We start from the raw sequence: 14,000 nt of genomic DNA on the forward strand, positions 1-14,000 counted from the left end.
GACATGGAATCCTTTATAAATCTTTCAGTCTTATTCTGTCCTCTTTGACCTCTGTGTAACATACATGTTAGTACATATTATTCACCAGTAGAGTCAGTAATTTTATTGAGAAAAAAAAATAGCTTTTGTTTTGATTTTGTTTTGTTTGTCTTTTACTTCCACTGATCCACTGATATTATTATCCACTTAGGAATTTTTTTTGGGGGGGGGCATATTTGTTAGAATGATGAACGGGGTTTTTTCAGGAAAAGATCCATCTCAGGCATCAATCGAATTAAAATATGTATTCAATTAAAAACACAAAGGTAAGACTGAACATTATTTTACCCTCATCAAATGTTATTTTTTTAAAAAATTTTATTTATTTATTTGACAGACAGAGATCACAAGTAGGCAGAGAGGCAGGCAGAGAGAGAGGAGGAAGCAGGCTCCCCGCGGAGCAAAGAGCCCAATATGGGGCTCGATCCCAGGACCCTGGGACCATGACTGGAGCCGAAGGCAGAGGCTTTAACCCACTGAGCCACCCAGGCACCTCTCAAATGTTATTTTTTAAATATACATTTTTCTATCTTTTTTTCATCCATTTTTATATGTATAGTGGTATTTATTTTATTTTTACATTATCCTATTCACTATCCAAACCAACCTTTATTAATGTAAAAATTCAGATCAAAGCCATATGCTGTTTTAAACTGCACCTCCCTTTTTTCTCTGAAGGTATTCAAATGGATTTTCCAGGCTCTTCAAATTGACCAAATATGAGAAATAAACTGTGGGAGCCCATCCTGAATTCCTTGTTCTATTTAAAAAAAAAAAAAAAAAGAACATTTGCACTAAATGAATGCTAAAAGGTTTTGCAATGAAGCAACACAGAGCAATTAAGAGAACTAGGGCTTTCACCTAGAAAATAATATATAGGGAGACACAATATATGTAAACATTTTGACAGAGGGCCTGTTTGAATATATGTCTTAGAAATACTTTTGTTTGGAAAAATAATATAACTTATTATGTGTTTTCTCAAGGAGAAAACCCAGGATAAATGAATTGAAGTTACAGGAAGACAGATTTTGGCTCAATATAAGAAAAAGCTGAGAAGTTAAAAATGTCCCAAAATAACAGTGAGCTACCTCTGGATTTTGTGTCACTGGAATTATTCAAGCAGAGATGAGTGATTCTTATAATGGCATTATCTAAGACTAGATTGGTTGACCACAATCTCTCTTAAAATTCCATGCCTAATTCAGCAAACACTTACTCTATGTTCTAGTCACTCCACATTAAAATAAAAATAATAATAATTTAAAAAAAGATAGGAACAATATTCACAGAGCTAATAGATTGATTAATTAGTTTTATGATTATCTTGCTAGAGAGTCTGGTGAGGAGGGATATTTTGACTTGTATCTTAATTTTCCATCAAGCCTTAACTCAATTTATTTTCTAGGCACAATCTTTTTAGTTCTAAATACTCCAAGTTAATGTTGAAACCATTATCTTGCTCTCAAAAGCACTATTCCCCCAGAAAAAGTCCGACAAATACAGTGTTTCCCAAATCAACGTATCTTAACTTGCTCTCTTTCCAGCACTTAGACTTCAAAAGATTTTCTAAAAATGAAGGAAACACAAATTCATAAAGTTCCTTTTCTCTTCTTGCATTGATTTTGTTTTCCTTCACAGTTTTATTTCGTATATTTTTTAAGTCCACTCAGTGTCTCTGGTTTTCAATATGTTTCCTTCAATTTTTTATTGCTTTTCCTTTTTTTTTTTCATTTGTTCAGACTCTGGTGGTTTCTTTTTTTCTCAAAAAAAAATTTTTTTTTCCTTCTTGATTAATCCTCTTAATCTCATCTATATTTTAATCTTCACTTTTTTTTTCTTTTCTTTTCTGGTAAACTGATAAGACTCTTACTTATATGGTATGCATTTCTTTTATTTTCCTATAATGTAAAAAAGAATTGCTCTGGTTACCTTTCCTCAAAATCTTAGAATGCATTGGTTGAATTTTCTTCTTTCCATATGAGATACAAGTATAGCTAGCTATACTTCTTAACACTAGATTTGGTTAATTTTATAAATTCAAATTAGTTTTTTTCTGCATTTGCAATTATTTTATAATGGGTTTTTAATTACCTGTCCTAAATTTGAGAGAAAATAATGAATTAGTTCATATATTTCTTACAATATATAGTGAGTAATCTATGAAGCTAATAATGGTCAAGAGGAACATACCAAGGGGAATGAAAACAGTAGAGGAAAGTATGGATGAGGGGAATGGTCCACATGCAGATAAGAAAGATGAGCGATGGTTTTGCAAACATTCACTCATTTGTCCAACATTTAGTGAGTAACAAACACTGTTGACATAGAAAGTTCATAAAAGAGAAGATGAAATCTTTGTCCTCTTATAAGTCAGAGTTGAATGTGACTTAGAGTCACAGCTTCTCATGGGAGGAAACAGGAAAAATTACAGAAGGCACATCCTGCTTTAGTCAATTCTGAGTGATCATGGCCATATCAGATTTCTCCAAGCCTCTTTTTTTTTCCCCTTAAATGTGGATGATGCTAATAATGTCTACCTCTATGTTCCTTTGTGTAGATGAATTAAGAAAATGGAGATGAAACTCATGAACCTGACACCTGACACACATTAAACTCTCAGCACAGGTCTACTATTATTTTTGTGAGTTTTCCAAACAGACGTGGGGAAAGGGCCCTCCAGATGGAGAGACCCAGTTCTGTGAAGGCCTGTGGATGTGAAAGTTAACACCATGTGTAGAAATGGGGTTATGGAGGACAACCAGTGATTTCAGAGCTTTATCAGAGACTAGGCCATTCGTTCTTGAGTGAAGATGAATGGTTCAGCCTTTAACGGCTAAGGTCGCATCGGCAAAAAATGCATGTAAATCAAAATGACTTGTTTTGTTTATTGAACAAACAAGTCTTCACTATGCTACCACTTTAAAGAATATCACAAATAATGCTGCTGTACATGTACACACCTAGAGACATACTTAACTTTTTTTTAAAGACACAATTACTGTTGTCTGCCAACAATTTTCCTAGCCCAAAGGTAGTGTTCTAGTCACAAGTCTCAAAAATCCTGAGAGAGTCACAAGGGTGTAATGCAGAACCTGATTTATCCCCAAAACAAGCCCCCGCAGGACCTAGAAGGACCAGTTCTTCTAGTGAAAAAGGAAATCAAGGAGGTGGGTGTTCCCCCATGATGAATAAGTGTTTATGTTTTATAGGTTATGACTCTGCTCGAGTTTGAGCCCTGAGGGACCTAGCGCCTTTCAAAATACAGCAACCTGAACAGAGGTAACCTTGGGACTGCTGGAGGAAACAGTCACCTTCATCTTCAAATGCCACCAGCCGAGTTGACAAAAAAAAAAAAAAAAAAAAAAAAAAAAGTTTTGCAGAAAGCGATTAGAATACATTTGGCTCTTATATGTGACTGACATGGTTTTGTGGGGGGATTTAGATTTATTTGAATTGGTTTATACCTAATTTTCTGTAACCAAATGAGTAAGCATCCTTCATCTGCATGCAGTTTTGTGCAATGCTTTTGAAAATCCAAATGTGATACTAATTGAATTATGACTGAAAATTCACAAAACATTCCCATTTTACACTTTTCAAAGGTATGTTATATCACAATTGTTTTCAGTCTTGTAGAAGGCTGAACGTGGCATATACATACAAGTTGTTTTTCTTTCCTATGTGATCAGTCGAGGAAACTGTAACCCTTTTCTCCGAAAATCGTATCATTAATTCTTCTGTAGTCTTTACATTAAAAAAAGAATTCTAACTGTGCAGGGAATTCTGAAATGCATAGCATGCCGAAATGTGTAAAGATACACTCAAGTTGAATACATCTGCCACATCAGTAGACTCTGTGTGGTGTAGAAATGCGTCTTCTGAATGTCAAGGAGTTAGACTATTAATGAAGAACGCAGCAGAGGGGCAGCGGCATTGCTTCATGGGAACCACCATACCTGTTGATTAATGGAGAGGCCTTAACAGCACTCTTCTTCCATGCGTCTTGCCATGAGGAAAGGGGAGGAAGGGAAAGGTAGTGATGGCAGCAACACCTGGGGAAGGGAGATGGGGAAATATGTGAAGGGAAAATCAGCAGCCCCTACACAATGGTGTCCATCCATAGACCTCGCCAATAAAACAATTTCCAAAAACCCTGAGCTTGGTTTCTTTCTTGCCTTTTTAAAAATCTAGATGAACCTTAAAAACAGTTTATGCAAGTTAGGTATTTTGAAAGTTGTCAATGGGAACATTCTAACAAGAATCTTCCAAGTCTAGGGACACAGTGGGGTTCTACACATAATAAGCTACTGTCTTATTCTCGCTTGGATATAAAGGTATAGATTTTTTTCAACAACATGTTTAAGAAAAAACTATATAGAATAAACAATACCAAATATATATGTATTTCTACCCCCCACACAGTAGGATTATTATCATTTTCTCATTCTGCCTCTACCTCATTGTTACAAAACTGGCTCACAATGCATTTTCTTTTTACATTCTCTTAGGGGTATGTAGTTCTGGTATCAAAACAATTTCAAGTTGTTAAGTTAATAAGAAAGAAATTTAGTAGATTTCTTTTGCATTGCAAGAAGTCAAAACAACAAAACTTGTAAAAAGGTTTATGTTCTAATTATGTGTTTGTAGACATGACTTAATCTGGATTGTCTGTAAATTTTAAAGAGTAAATCTATAGGATTATATAAAAATAAATAAAATGAAAAGGTTTAGTAAACAGTTGGTAGCAGTAAATGATTTGAATCTTAATGATAATTAATTCCTTTAATAACATCAATAGATGAGATGATACCACACCTAAAAACTGAACACTGCTACCAATTTTGCTCTTAGTATTTATTTTTGATGAAATCTTTAGCTTTGTATATTTATATTTAGATACAAACTACATATGAAAAATGATTGCTTTACACTATTTAGAGAAGCTTATAAAAGTGGAAATAAACTTATAAAAATCTATGTATATTTTATGAAGGAAAGAAACAGTATTCTACTGGGGTGGGGGATGCTGGTCATGTAGAATATGCTTGTGGGGAGGCCGGGGGTATGTGGGAAATCTCTGTACATTTCTCTGAATTTTGTTGTGAACAAAACCGCTTTAAAAAATTGAGTGTTAATGAAAAAGTAGTAAAAAGGGAAGGAAGTATTGTAAAATATTTAAAAATAGGAGGAATTAATTTTTCTTTGTGGAAAAAAAAATCTGACCCCTCACACCAATGTTTCTTAATCTATTATTATTTATGGACAGGCTGGGACATTCTTAAATTTGTGTTTAAAGACAGGGATTTTCACGAATACATGAATACACGTTTGCATGCTGAATGTGATTCTACCCTTTAATCCTGATGTTTAAGAATGCAGCTATCACAAAGATCTTTGGGGTTAGAAGCATGATCATCCTTTTGGTCTTATCTTAATCTTGTTTAGACAGGGTGTCTCAAAATATTCCAATTTCTCAATTCTTCTGGTTCGTGACACACTGCTTACTATTAGCCATCATCTCTGTTTAAAATAACATGACCCACCTAATGCTTAGGCAACAGTATTAGTCAGCCCTTGAATTGAGAAATTTAGAAACTAATCGGTTATCATAAGATTAGCATCAAAGAATTCTGAAGGCATATGCAGTCTAGGCCTGTTTAAATAAAACTAAAAAAAAACCAACCGAAAGTAGAAAACTTAATTTTTATCTGATATGATTAAACATGGTATTTAATAGCTTTTTTCTTATATTTATTTTGTATTTAATTTTAAAATATTGTTATTACACATAATATTTTAAAATTCAAATACCCCTTGAAAATTAAAATCTACATATTTCAGCAATATCAAAGTAAAAATTAAACCTAATTATTCCTATATTTAAATATTTGTGAGTGAGTATTTTGGGATCAGCACTTTGTCCTTGGGGGAATCAAATGTGGGAATTTTGCAAGCCAGAAGAAAAAAGATCCACATGCTCTTATTTTGGGACAAGATTCTTACAACCAGCATAAAATACATTTTCTTTTTTTTTGGTATATGACTCCCTAATATCCTAAGAATTTTATATATAGTAAATTCTTCCTTAGACCTGAGTAAGGGTAGATTATTATGATGTAATATGTTTGAAAATTATTACTATATTGTGGGAGATTAAAAATAACCAAAGGTACACTTATGAGAAACTTTGGAAAATAAATACACATACATAAGACACAGAAAAACACTAATAGTACAATTTATCAAGATGTACCAAGTAATATAAAATGATTTTATAAATAGCTGAGTTTATAAATAACTGAAATAACATAAAACAACAACAAAAAAGATTAAACTATAATTTTAAAGAGTCACAAATTCATGGAGTGAAGAAGTGAACTTTATGGAGTAAGGAATATAAAAAATAAGTACTATTTTTTCTTCAGGTGTGAAAGGTAGAGGCCAGGGTAATAAAATGATCACTGGTGCTAAAGGGGAATTTGGTAGGAATCTGCTTATGGACAATGATATAAGCTAGATTTTCACCTGGATAAAAAGTGGGGGTGGGGGCATATGATAGGTGAAAATACAAAGTGGATAGAGATGGGGCGCCTGGGTGGCTCAGTGGGTTAAATCCTCTGCCTTTGACTCCAGTCATCATCCCAGGGTCCAGGGTTTAAGCCCCATATCAGGCTTTCTGCTCAGCAGGGAGTCTGCTTCCTCCTCTCTCTGCCTGCCTCTCTGTCTGCTTGTGATCTCTATCTGTCAAATTAAAAAAAAAAAAAAGTGGATAGAGAGATGGTTTGTGATTATTATTGAACAGCCTTGACATTACAGAGTTTGTAATGAGATTGGTTTTACAGAAGGACAGGAATTCCTTTCATGGAGATGAAAGAACAATGACATCATAGAGAATACCACTGGATGGCCCACTGTAAAGTCAGACTCTTCAAATTTTTATTTTTGGAAAAACGTATCATCAAGATAGAAATACTGGTATTAAGCTACAGATGCTAGGGCCTGTGTGACTGAGTGAAGTAAGCATAGAGAACACAATGTTGAACCGTTATATGGAAGAAGAAGGTCCAAGGCTTGGTTCCTATCCCTAAGGGTTATAATCTTTTGGTGGGGAACGAAACTAAGGATCAAATTTAGTGCTTGGAAATTGCAAGAGATGAAGGGAGCAGACTTTGACAAGACAGATACTGAACTTCTTCTCAAAGACACTAGGTTACGGGTCCAGAATGGAAGGAAAGAAGCAGTTTACAGAAAGGGAAGCTGACACAACCTAATGCAGGATGGTGGGAAGGAGGCTGTTGAGTGCTGGTGGTCTGAAGCGAGTCTAACCAGAATGGATTGTGTAGTGGAAGGAACAGCAGAAGACCCCTGGATGTGTGGAAGAGTCACACTGAACAATATGAAGACATTGATTAAGCCATGAGACTGCTATTCTCTACTTAATGTCTGAAGCCTTTCTCAAAACCCAGTGTGCCTGGTGCAAGGACATCTGAGAAAAGGCTATCTCCACACCGCATAAACATTCCTGATAACAGTACTGCTTTCCTTATCTATTTGTAAGATCCTTCTTAAAAGCAAATTTTCTCTAACAATTAGAAACATATTTTAACTCTGGGTCTGACTCGAAAACTTCCTCACCATCTCTCACTTTCATACCCAGGGCTCTGCTGAAGATGAGCTGCCCAGTATATTTCTCTGAGGGAGTCTTACTCAAGAGAATGAGATGGGTCTGATTTTCCTTCATCCTCCATCTTGCTAAGAATGGCTAAATAATGATCAAAAAGGTCATTTTAATGATTATAATGCTAAGGTCCATAGTGTGTACGGGCAGGGCTAGAGTGTGGAGAGGCCAGCCCAAACAGCTAACTCTTGCATGACAAGATTAAGATCTGCCCCAGGGGCGGTGGGGAGAGGTGGAACCTAGAACTTTTGCAGAGAAAGGAACGCAGCATATTCTTAGAGCACTCATAATACCTAGGTACTGCATATAGGACATTGCCCAATGCACTTCTTAAGTATAAAATATACAATCATATAAACCCTGAATGAGGTTATCAGCCCAGCTTAACTACTGAGACAAGGAAAGAAAAACCAGAAAACACAGAGGGAAAATGTTACTGTGTAAGTACCACCTGAAGCTTTTTTTTTTGATCAATAAAAGTCATAATCGATTTGTTAAAAGAATAGTTGTTAATCCTTTATTCAGCTTTCATTAGTAAGTGTTAATGATGTGTTTCTAGAATCCTGAGTTATATTTTGTACTCCTAAAATTTAAAAGCATAGATGGCATAGCTTAATGGCCATAAAAATCAACTAAGTAAAAATGTTTGCTATTTCCAGGATCCAGCTTTGGTAAAAAGGTTGTACAATGAAAAAAAAAAAAAAATCATGAAATAGTAAAAAAAAAAAAGATTAAAAATTAAGTGTAAACCTTAGGTACTAACATTGAAATACGTTTGAGTTTCATATGTATGCATTTAAAGTAGGGTGTATTAATATACTGAACATATGATGTTTGTTTTCTTAACTCTAGAGTAAAAATATGAAATATCCTTTTGCTTTTTGCTCTTTAACTCTTTAACTTTTGCTCTTTAACAGCAGATACTCATTAATTTTATTTAATATTACACTCTACTTCCTACAAATTAACTATCATAATGACAGAGTTCTGCCATATACAGATTTGGAGTTTTGATATATTTCTTAACAATTTTATTAAAATTTTAAGACAGCTGTATTAAAAATATTTTATAAAGCTTCTAGCAAGTCTATAATATTTTGCTTGTTTTCAAATTCTTTTGTTTTATATATCTGCCCTCCCTAGGAATCTCACCATGTGTATCTATAATCGTAGGATCCACCCTGTCCATTAGACAAACTAATAGCCCTGAATACCTGGTTAATTATTGATTAATGTATTGAATAATATTCACTTACAATTTTAATATTAATTAATACACTATTTCACTATAATTAATTGACATAATTAATATTCTAAGTATTTTTTACTTAAAAATACATTTTAATGTGGATTTTGCTCATTCTCTTCTTGACTTTTAATTGTTTGAGTCAGTTAATAAAATTATAGAAAGTGCAAGTCCTCACAAAAGACATTTATAGCCTCTGAAACTGAAGGTTGTTATATCAATTTGATAATTCGATTTTGCTCATTTCCTATTTCGTGAGTGTTCAGTCTGTGTGAGCCACTGATTTAGTCAGTGAAACTTAAACATTAAGATTTCAGGACTTCTTTAAACTCTGAAAAACTGTAGAGGACCCAAAGTGCTTTTGTCTTATATCATTGATTTTCATCATATCCAAAATCCTAACTAAGATGCTTAAAAAATAATTAATTGTAAATATGTTTGTAAGTTCCTGTAAGTTCACAACATGAAGAAAATATTTTATGAAAAATTATTACCATATTTTTTTTTTAAATTAAAAAAACAAACCTCCGTAAGAATGACGCGGTGATATATGCTAATACAGATGTGTGATATTCAAAGAGTTACAGACAAGAGCATCAGCAAGGCCTCACAGAAGAGGTCATAGTTGCAGTCAACTTTAAAGAAAAAATTGGTCAGCAGGAAAGCAATGCAGATGAAAGAGGCTAAGACCATTTCAGTGAAAGAAGGGCATGTCTAGACACAGCAGGTTGTAATAGAAAGAACATGGTGCTTTTGTTTGACAGATTTTCTTCAAACTCCATTTCAGCCCCTCACTGGCTGCATGACTTTGAGCTAATCACCCAAGATCTGTGAGGCATGATTTGCTCTCTCGTGAACTAATAAAATCTACACATTAAGACTATCCCAAAGATTGACGTGAAAATTGTAACGTATTTTCACGTGTGGCAGTTAAGTAGCACGCTCAGTACTATACCATTTTTTGGTTGCCTATTTTAGGGTAGTGAATTGGTTACCATGCTGAGAATATAGAGTACAGGAGGTGAGGGAGAGAGGATAGAAGCTATAAACAAGACCAGAAGGGGCCGCAGTGAAGTAGAATTGTTACACAGGTTCAAGGTGGACCTAAGCGATTAAAAAAAGAAAACAGACATACAGTAATATATATAGAACTACCTTCTATTTGAAGCAAACTTCAAAGAGAATCACTTCTCATGCAGACCTTAGAAAACCCATTGAAAATCTTGATTTCCACTCAGTGTCTTTCTATTCTCATCCCCAGGTGTTGGGGCAGATTGTAAAACAAACCACAATTTTAGAGGAAAAAAAAAATATTCCAGAATCTTCTAAATATAGAAAGAAATGTTTAAAGAGGACGCCTGGTTTGTTCAATGCATTGAGTGTCTTCTGTCAGCTCAGGACAGGATCCTGGAGACCCAGGATGCAGTCTTACATTTGTCTCCCTGCTCAGCGGGGAGTCTGCTTCTCTTTCTGCCCCTCACCCTACTCTTCTGTTCTCTCTCTCTCACTCCCTCTCTCTCATAAATAAATAAAATCTTAAAAAAAAAAAAGAAATGCATAAGAATAGCATAGATGGTAAAAATTTACCTGAGACAGAAATTTAACCAATCTTTTCCATGGCTTATAGAGGTCTCCTTGACCTGAATTGTACAGTTGTCTTTGAAATCAGATTTCAATCATATTTTAGTAATGAATGAATGAATAAATAAATGAATATATAAACAAATTATAGTTAATTCCATTTGAGAAATATATTAAGAATTTGAACTAGCAATTGTGATGTTCTCAACTTGTAGATGATAATCAGCAGATACATAAAGTCCACCCATCAATGTTATTCATCTAGAAAATACTTTTATTAAGAGCATGGTATGCAAAGAAAATTATAATTTTTCCCTATGTTAGGTGTATACCATCTACATGCTATCTTTGATGTTTGAAGCCTTTGATAGGATAGATGATTGAAAAGAACAATTTCTCAACTACAAAATAAATATTTCTGTTGATACATTTTAGTTCTATCAACTAAGAGAGAAAGGAGAAAAATATACTTAGAGAAATATAGTTTTGAAATATAGAATATACTCTTCACCAAGACCAAGGTGTAGAACTTTATGAAACATAATAAATGCCCTATCTCATGTATAAACACTAAGTGTAGTACATACCAATGATCAGTAAGAACTGTATGAATTTTAGGTGAGAAAATCTGTAATACTCTACAAAGACTTGATGATTAGCCTGTCTATTTTTGGATACGGTATATCTTATACTACTCATTGTGACTGAATCTGTAATACTCTACAAAGAATTTATGACTAGCTTTTTTCTTTTGGATATGGTCAATTGTGACTGATTTCTCCACCAATTGTTGTGACTGATTTCTCCACCACCACAGTTCAACTCAGACCATTATCAGAAGAACAAGCAAAGGAAAAGCAAAAAAGCCAGGGTGATATTGGAAATCATGGGTGGACCTTGGCCTAGGCAATATTAATTTATTCTTTAATTAACTGGTGAATATTTAGTGGACATCTATTCTATGCTAGGCACTGGCCTACTAGCTAGAGATACAATAAACAAGAAAACGTGACCTCTGCCTTCCTGTAGCATAAAGTCTGGACAGTAAGATATTTAATAAATCAGTAAGTAAATCAGTAAATAAATAAATAGCTAAATGCTTCTATTCTACTCAATGCACATACAAATAATTCTAGAGCTTATTTCCAAGAGAATTTTGTTGCGAAAATTACATATCATAAAAATTAAACCCTGCACTTTACAACCTCTCAAATCCTAACTCTATAATAGAGTAAAGTTCTGCATCCAAGTAGGCAGATATCTAACTCTACCTAACTCTCACTATCTAAGACCTACAAATGATTGTCCTAATAGCTGAAATTAAATACTGGATGACAATTTTTACCCTCATTTTTTTGGTATCACCTTTGTGTGCCTGGATGTCATCAACTTTCAGTGATAACTGCAGTATAAACTCACCTTAATCAACCATCCTTCCCTGAAGCATGATTTGTTTATAGTTTACTCATTGAAATATTTCTTTTCTTTGTAACTTGTTCTGCTATTTCCTTCCTTTTAGTACAAACTACTATATTCTAACTTTCCCAAGTCAAACAACAGTTGTCAATTCTGAGTGAATTTCACCCCGTAAGCATAATAATCTACTAACAATTGGGAAACATTTTTTCATCAAAACACTTCAGTCTTGAATAAAATTAGCAGAAGGTGTGCAAGGGCATTTTGAATTTAACTACTATGAAATTTTTTAAAAAATGGATGATTTCCTTTGTGGAGTTGAAATCACTCTGTAGCGTTATTTATAATTTTGAACCTCAAGGAATGATGACTCATAGATATGAAGAATGAAAGAAAAATAAAACAGTCTGTTCACCCTATCCTTTGTTTGAAAGACTCGCACCCTGTTCTTAACGTATTTTAATTTATTTTTAAAACACAAGTTGTTCTTTGACTAGAAAACATTTCAGATGCTTGGAAAAACATTTTTTTTGGTAGTATTTTCTTTTCAACACATTCATGTACAACCAAAGAGATATGAAGCATGCTCAAAGTTGGAATTCAGTTAATACACAAGAACAGCTTTTTTTCCAATACTGTCATTTAGATGACACGAAGGAAAATGTTAACTTTGGGCAATGCTATTCCATCTAAGCATATATCTTATTTCATTATATATGTGTGAATTCCTAATGTTTTAGTTCAAACCTATAAAATATGTATACTCCTGAGCAATCTGACAGATGATAAAACTGCAATGGTAGGTAGTACAGGCCTGCATGTTTTCATACTTCTGCAAATTTATGGATTTCTCTTCATTTCAATCAGCTCTCTGAATTGGTTGACTACCATCGAATTTAATAAATAGCATGTGGGAGGTCTGCTAATATATGTGAAGAACCTGTTCTGTCTCCCTCACCTCCAGTCGATATGCTTTTTTTATATATCAATTAAGTAATACATTTCCTGGGAGGGAGGGGGAACTGAAAATAAACCATATGCCACATGGATTTTATGGTTAAAAATAACAGCTATGTTTATTTTAAGAAGATTGCATAAAAAGAAACTAAATATTTGTCTTGGTATACTCTATTTGTATATCATGCACAACATAGGCTTTTTGTATTTTGCTGTTATATATTTTTTCTAGTTATAAAAATATATTTATAAAATCTCATATTGTATGCCTAAACTTTCTTGGGTCTTTCAAATATTCCATTTGCATATCAGTTCATGGGGATGCATTATGAAAAGAATCCTGAAATCAAAATCATCTTCTTGAAAGTTAAAATTTTGCTGGCCAAATACACTAAACTTCTCGAAAAGAGTTGCAACCAAAATCATTTCAGAAAATCTGACGATAAAAACTTTGTTTAAGACAAAAAATACATACTCTTTCGAAATGTCTTTTAAAGTAATTCCTAGGAAATGAAGAAAGTTAAAGTTATTTCCCTATGGGGGCGCCTGGGTGGCTCAGTGGGTTAAGCCTCTGCCTTCAGCTCAGGCCATGATCTTAGGGTCCTGGGATGGAGCCTTGCATCAGAAGCCTGCTTCCCCCTCTCCCTCGGCCTGCCTCTCTGCCTACTTGTGATCTCTCTCTCTTTCTCTGTCAAATAAATAATAAAATCTAAAAAAAAAAAAGATAGTTCCCTATGACATTATTTATAGCCCCGAGTCCCTTTTGACCTACAGACCAAAATTCTTCATTCTGGGGGAATCACTGTTCTCAAATCTAGTCTAGGCCCTTGTTCATCAACCTTGGTGTGTTTTACCTCTAACATAATTCCAACTAACTCCCTACTCTTAAGTGACCCTTCTATTCCTTGCCAATAAAAAGAACAGGTAAGGGAATACAGTACATCAAAAGAGATAAGCATATGAATATTACATACTGTGTGAGAGCAAGTATTTCCAAAATAAATGCATATTCTAAATTTTCCTACATCAAACTTAGATTTGCAAAGTCAGGCCATGTATGATTAGAAATGCTGAAGGCAT

At 34.0% G+C, this 14,000-nt stretch overlaps 1 protein-coding gene across 7 annotated transcripts in view; it reads right to left on the minus strand.

The window, feature by feature from the left end:
- Window positions 1-14,000, minus strand: part of PCDH7 (protocadherin 7) — a 434,220-nt gene that overhangs the window by 202,900 nt on the left and 217,320 nt on the right. For 2 of the 7 annotated variants that reach the window (XM_045996347.1, XM_045996338.1), the window contains exon 3: window positions 3,999-4,094. The exons of the other annotated variants lie outside the window; for them this stretch is intronic. In XM_045996347.1, the coding sequence (XP_045852303.1) occupies window positions 4,006-4,094 (89 nt within the window). In that variant the 3' untranslated portion in view covers window positions 3,999-4,005. The remainder of the gene's footprint in view (window positions 1-3,998; window positions 4,095-14,000) is intronic. 7 annotated transcript variants of the gene reach the window in all.

The sequence above is a fragment of the Meles meles genome, chromosome 2, assembly GCF_922984935.1.
Source record: "Meles meles chromosome 2, mMelMel3.1 paternal haplotype, whole genome shotgun sequence".
In the NCBI taxonomy this organism is placed as follows: domain Eukaryota; kingdom Metazoa; phylum Chordata; class Mammalia; order Carnivora; family Mustelidae; genus Meles; species Meles meles.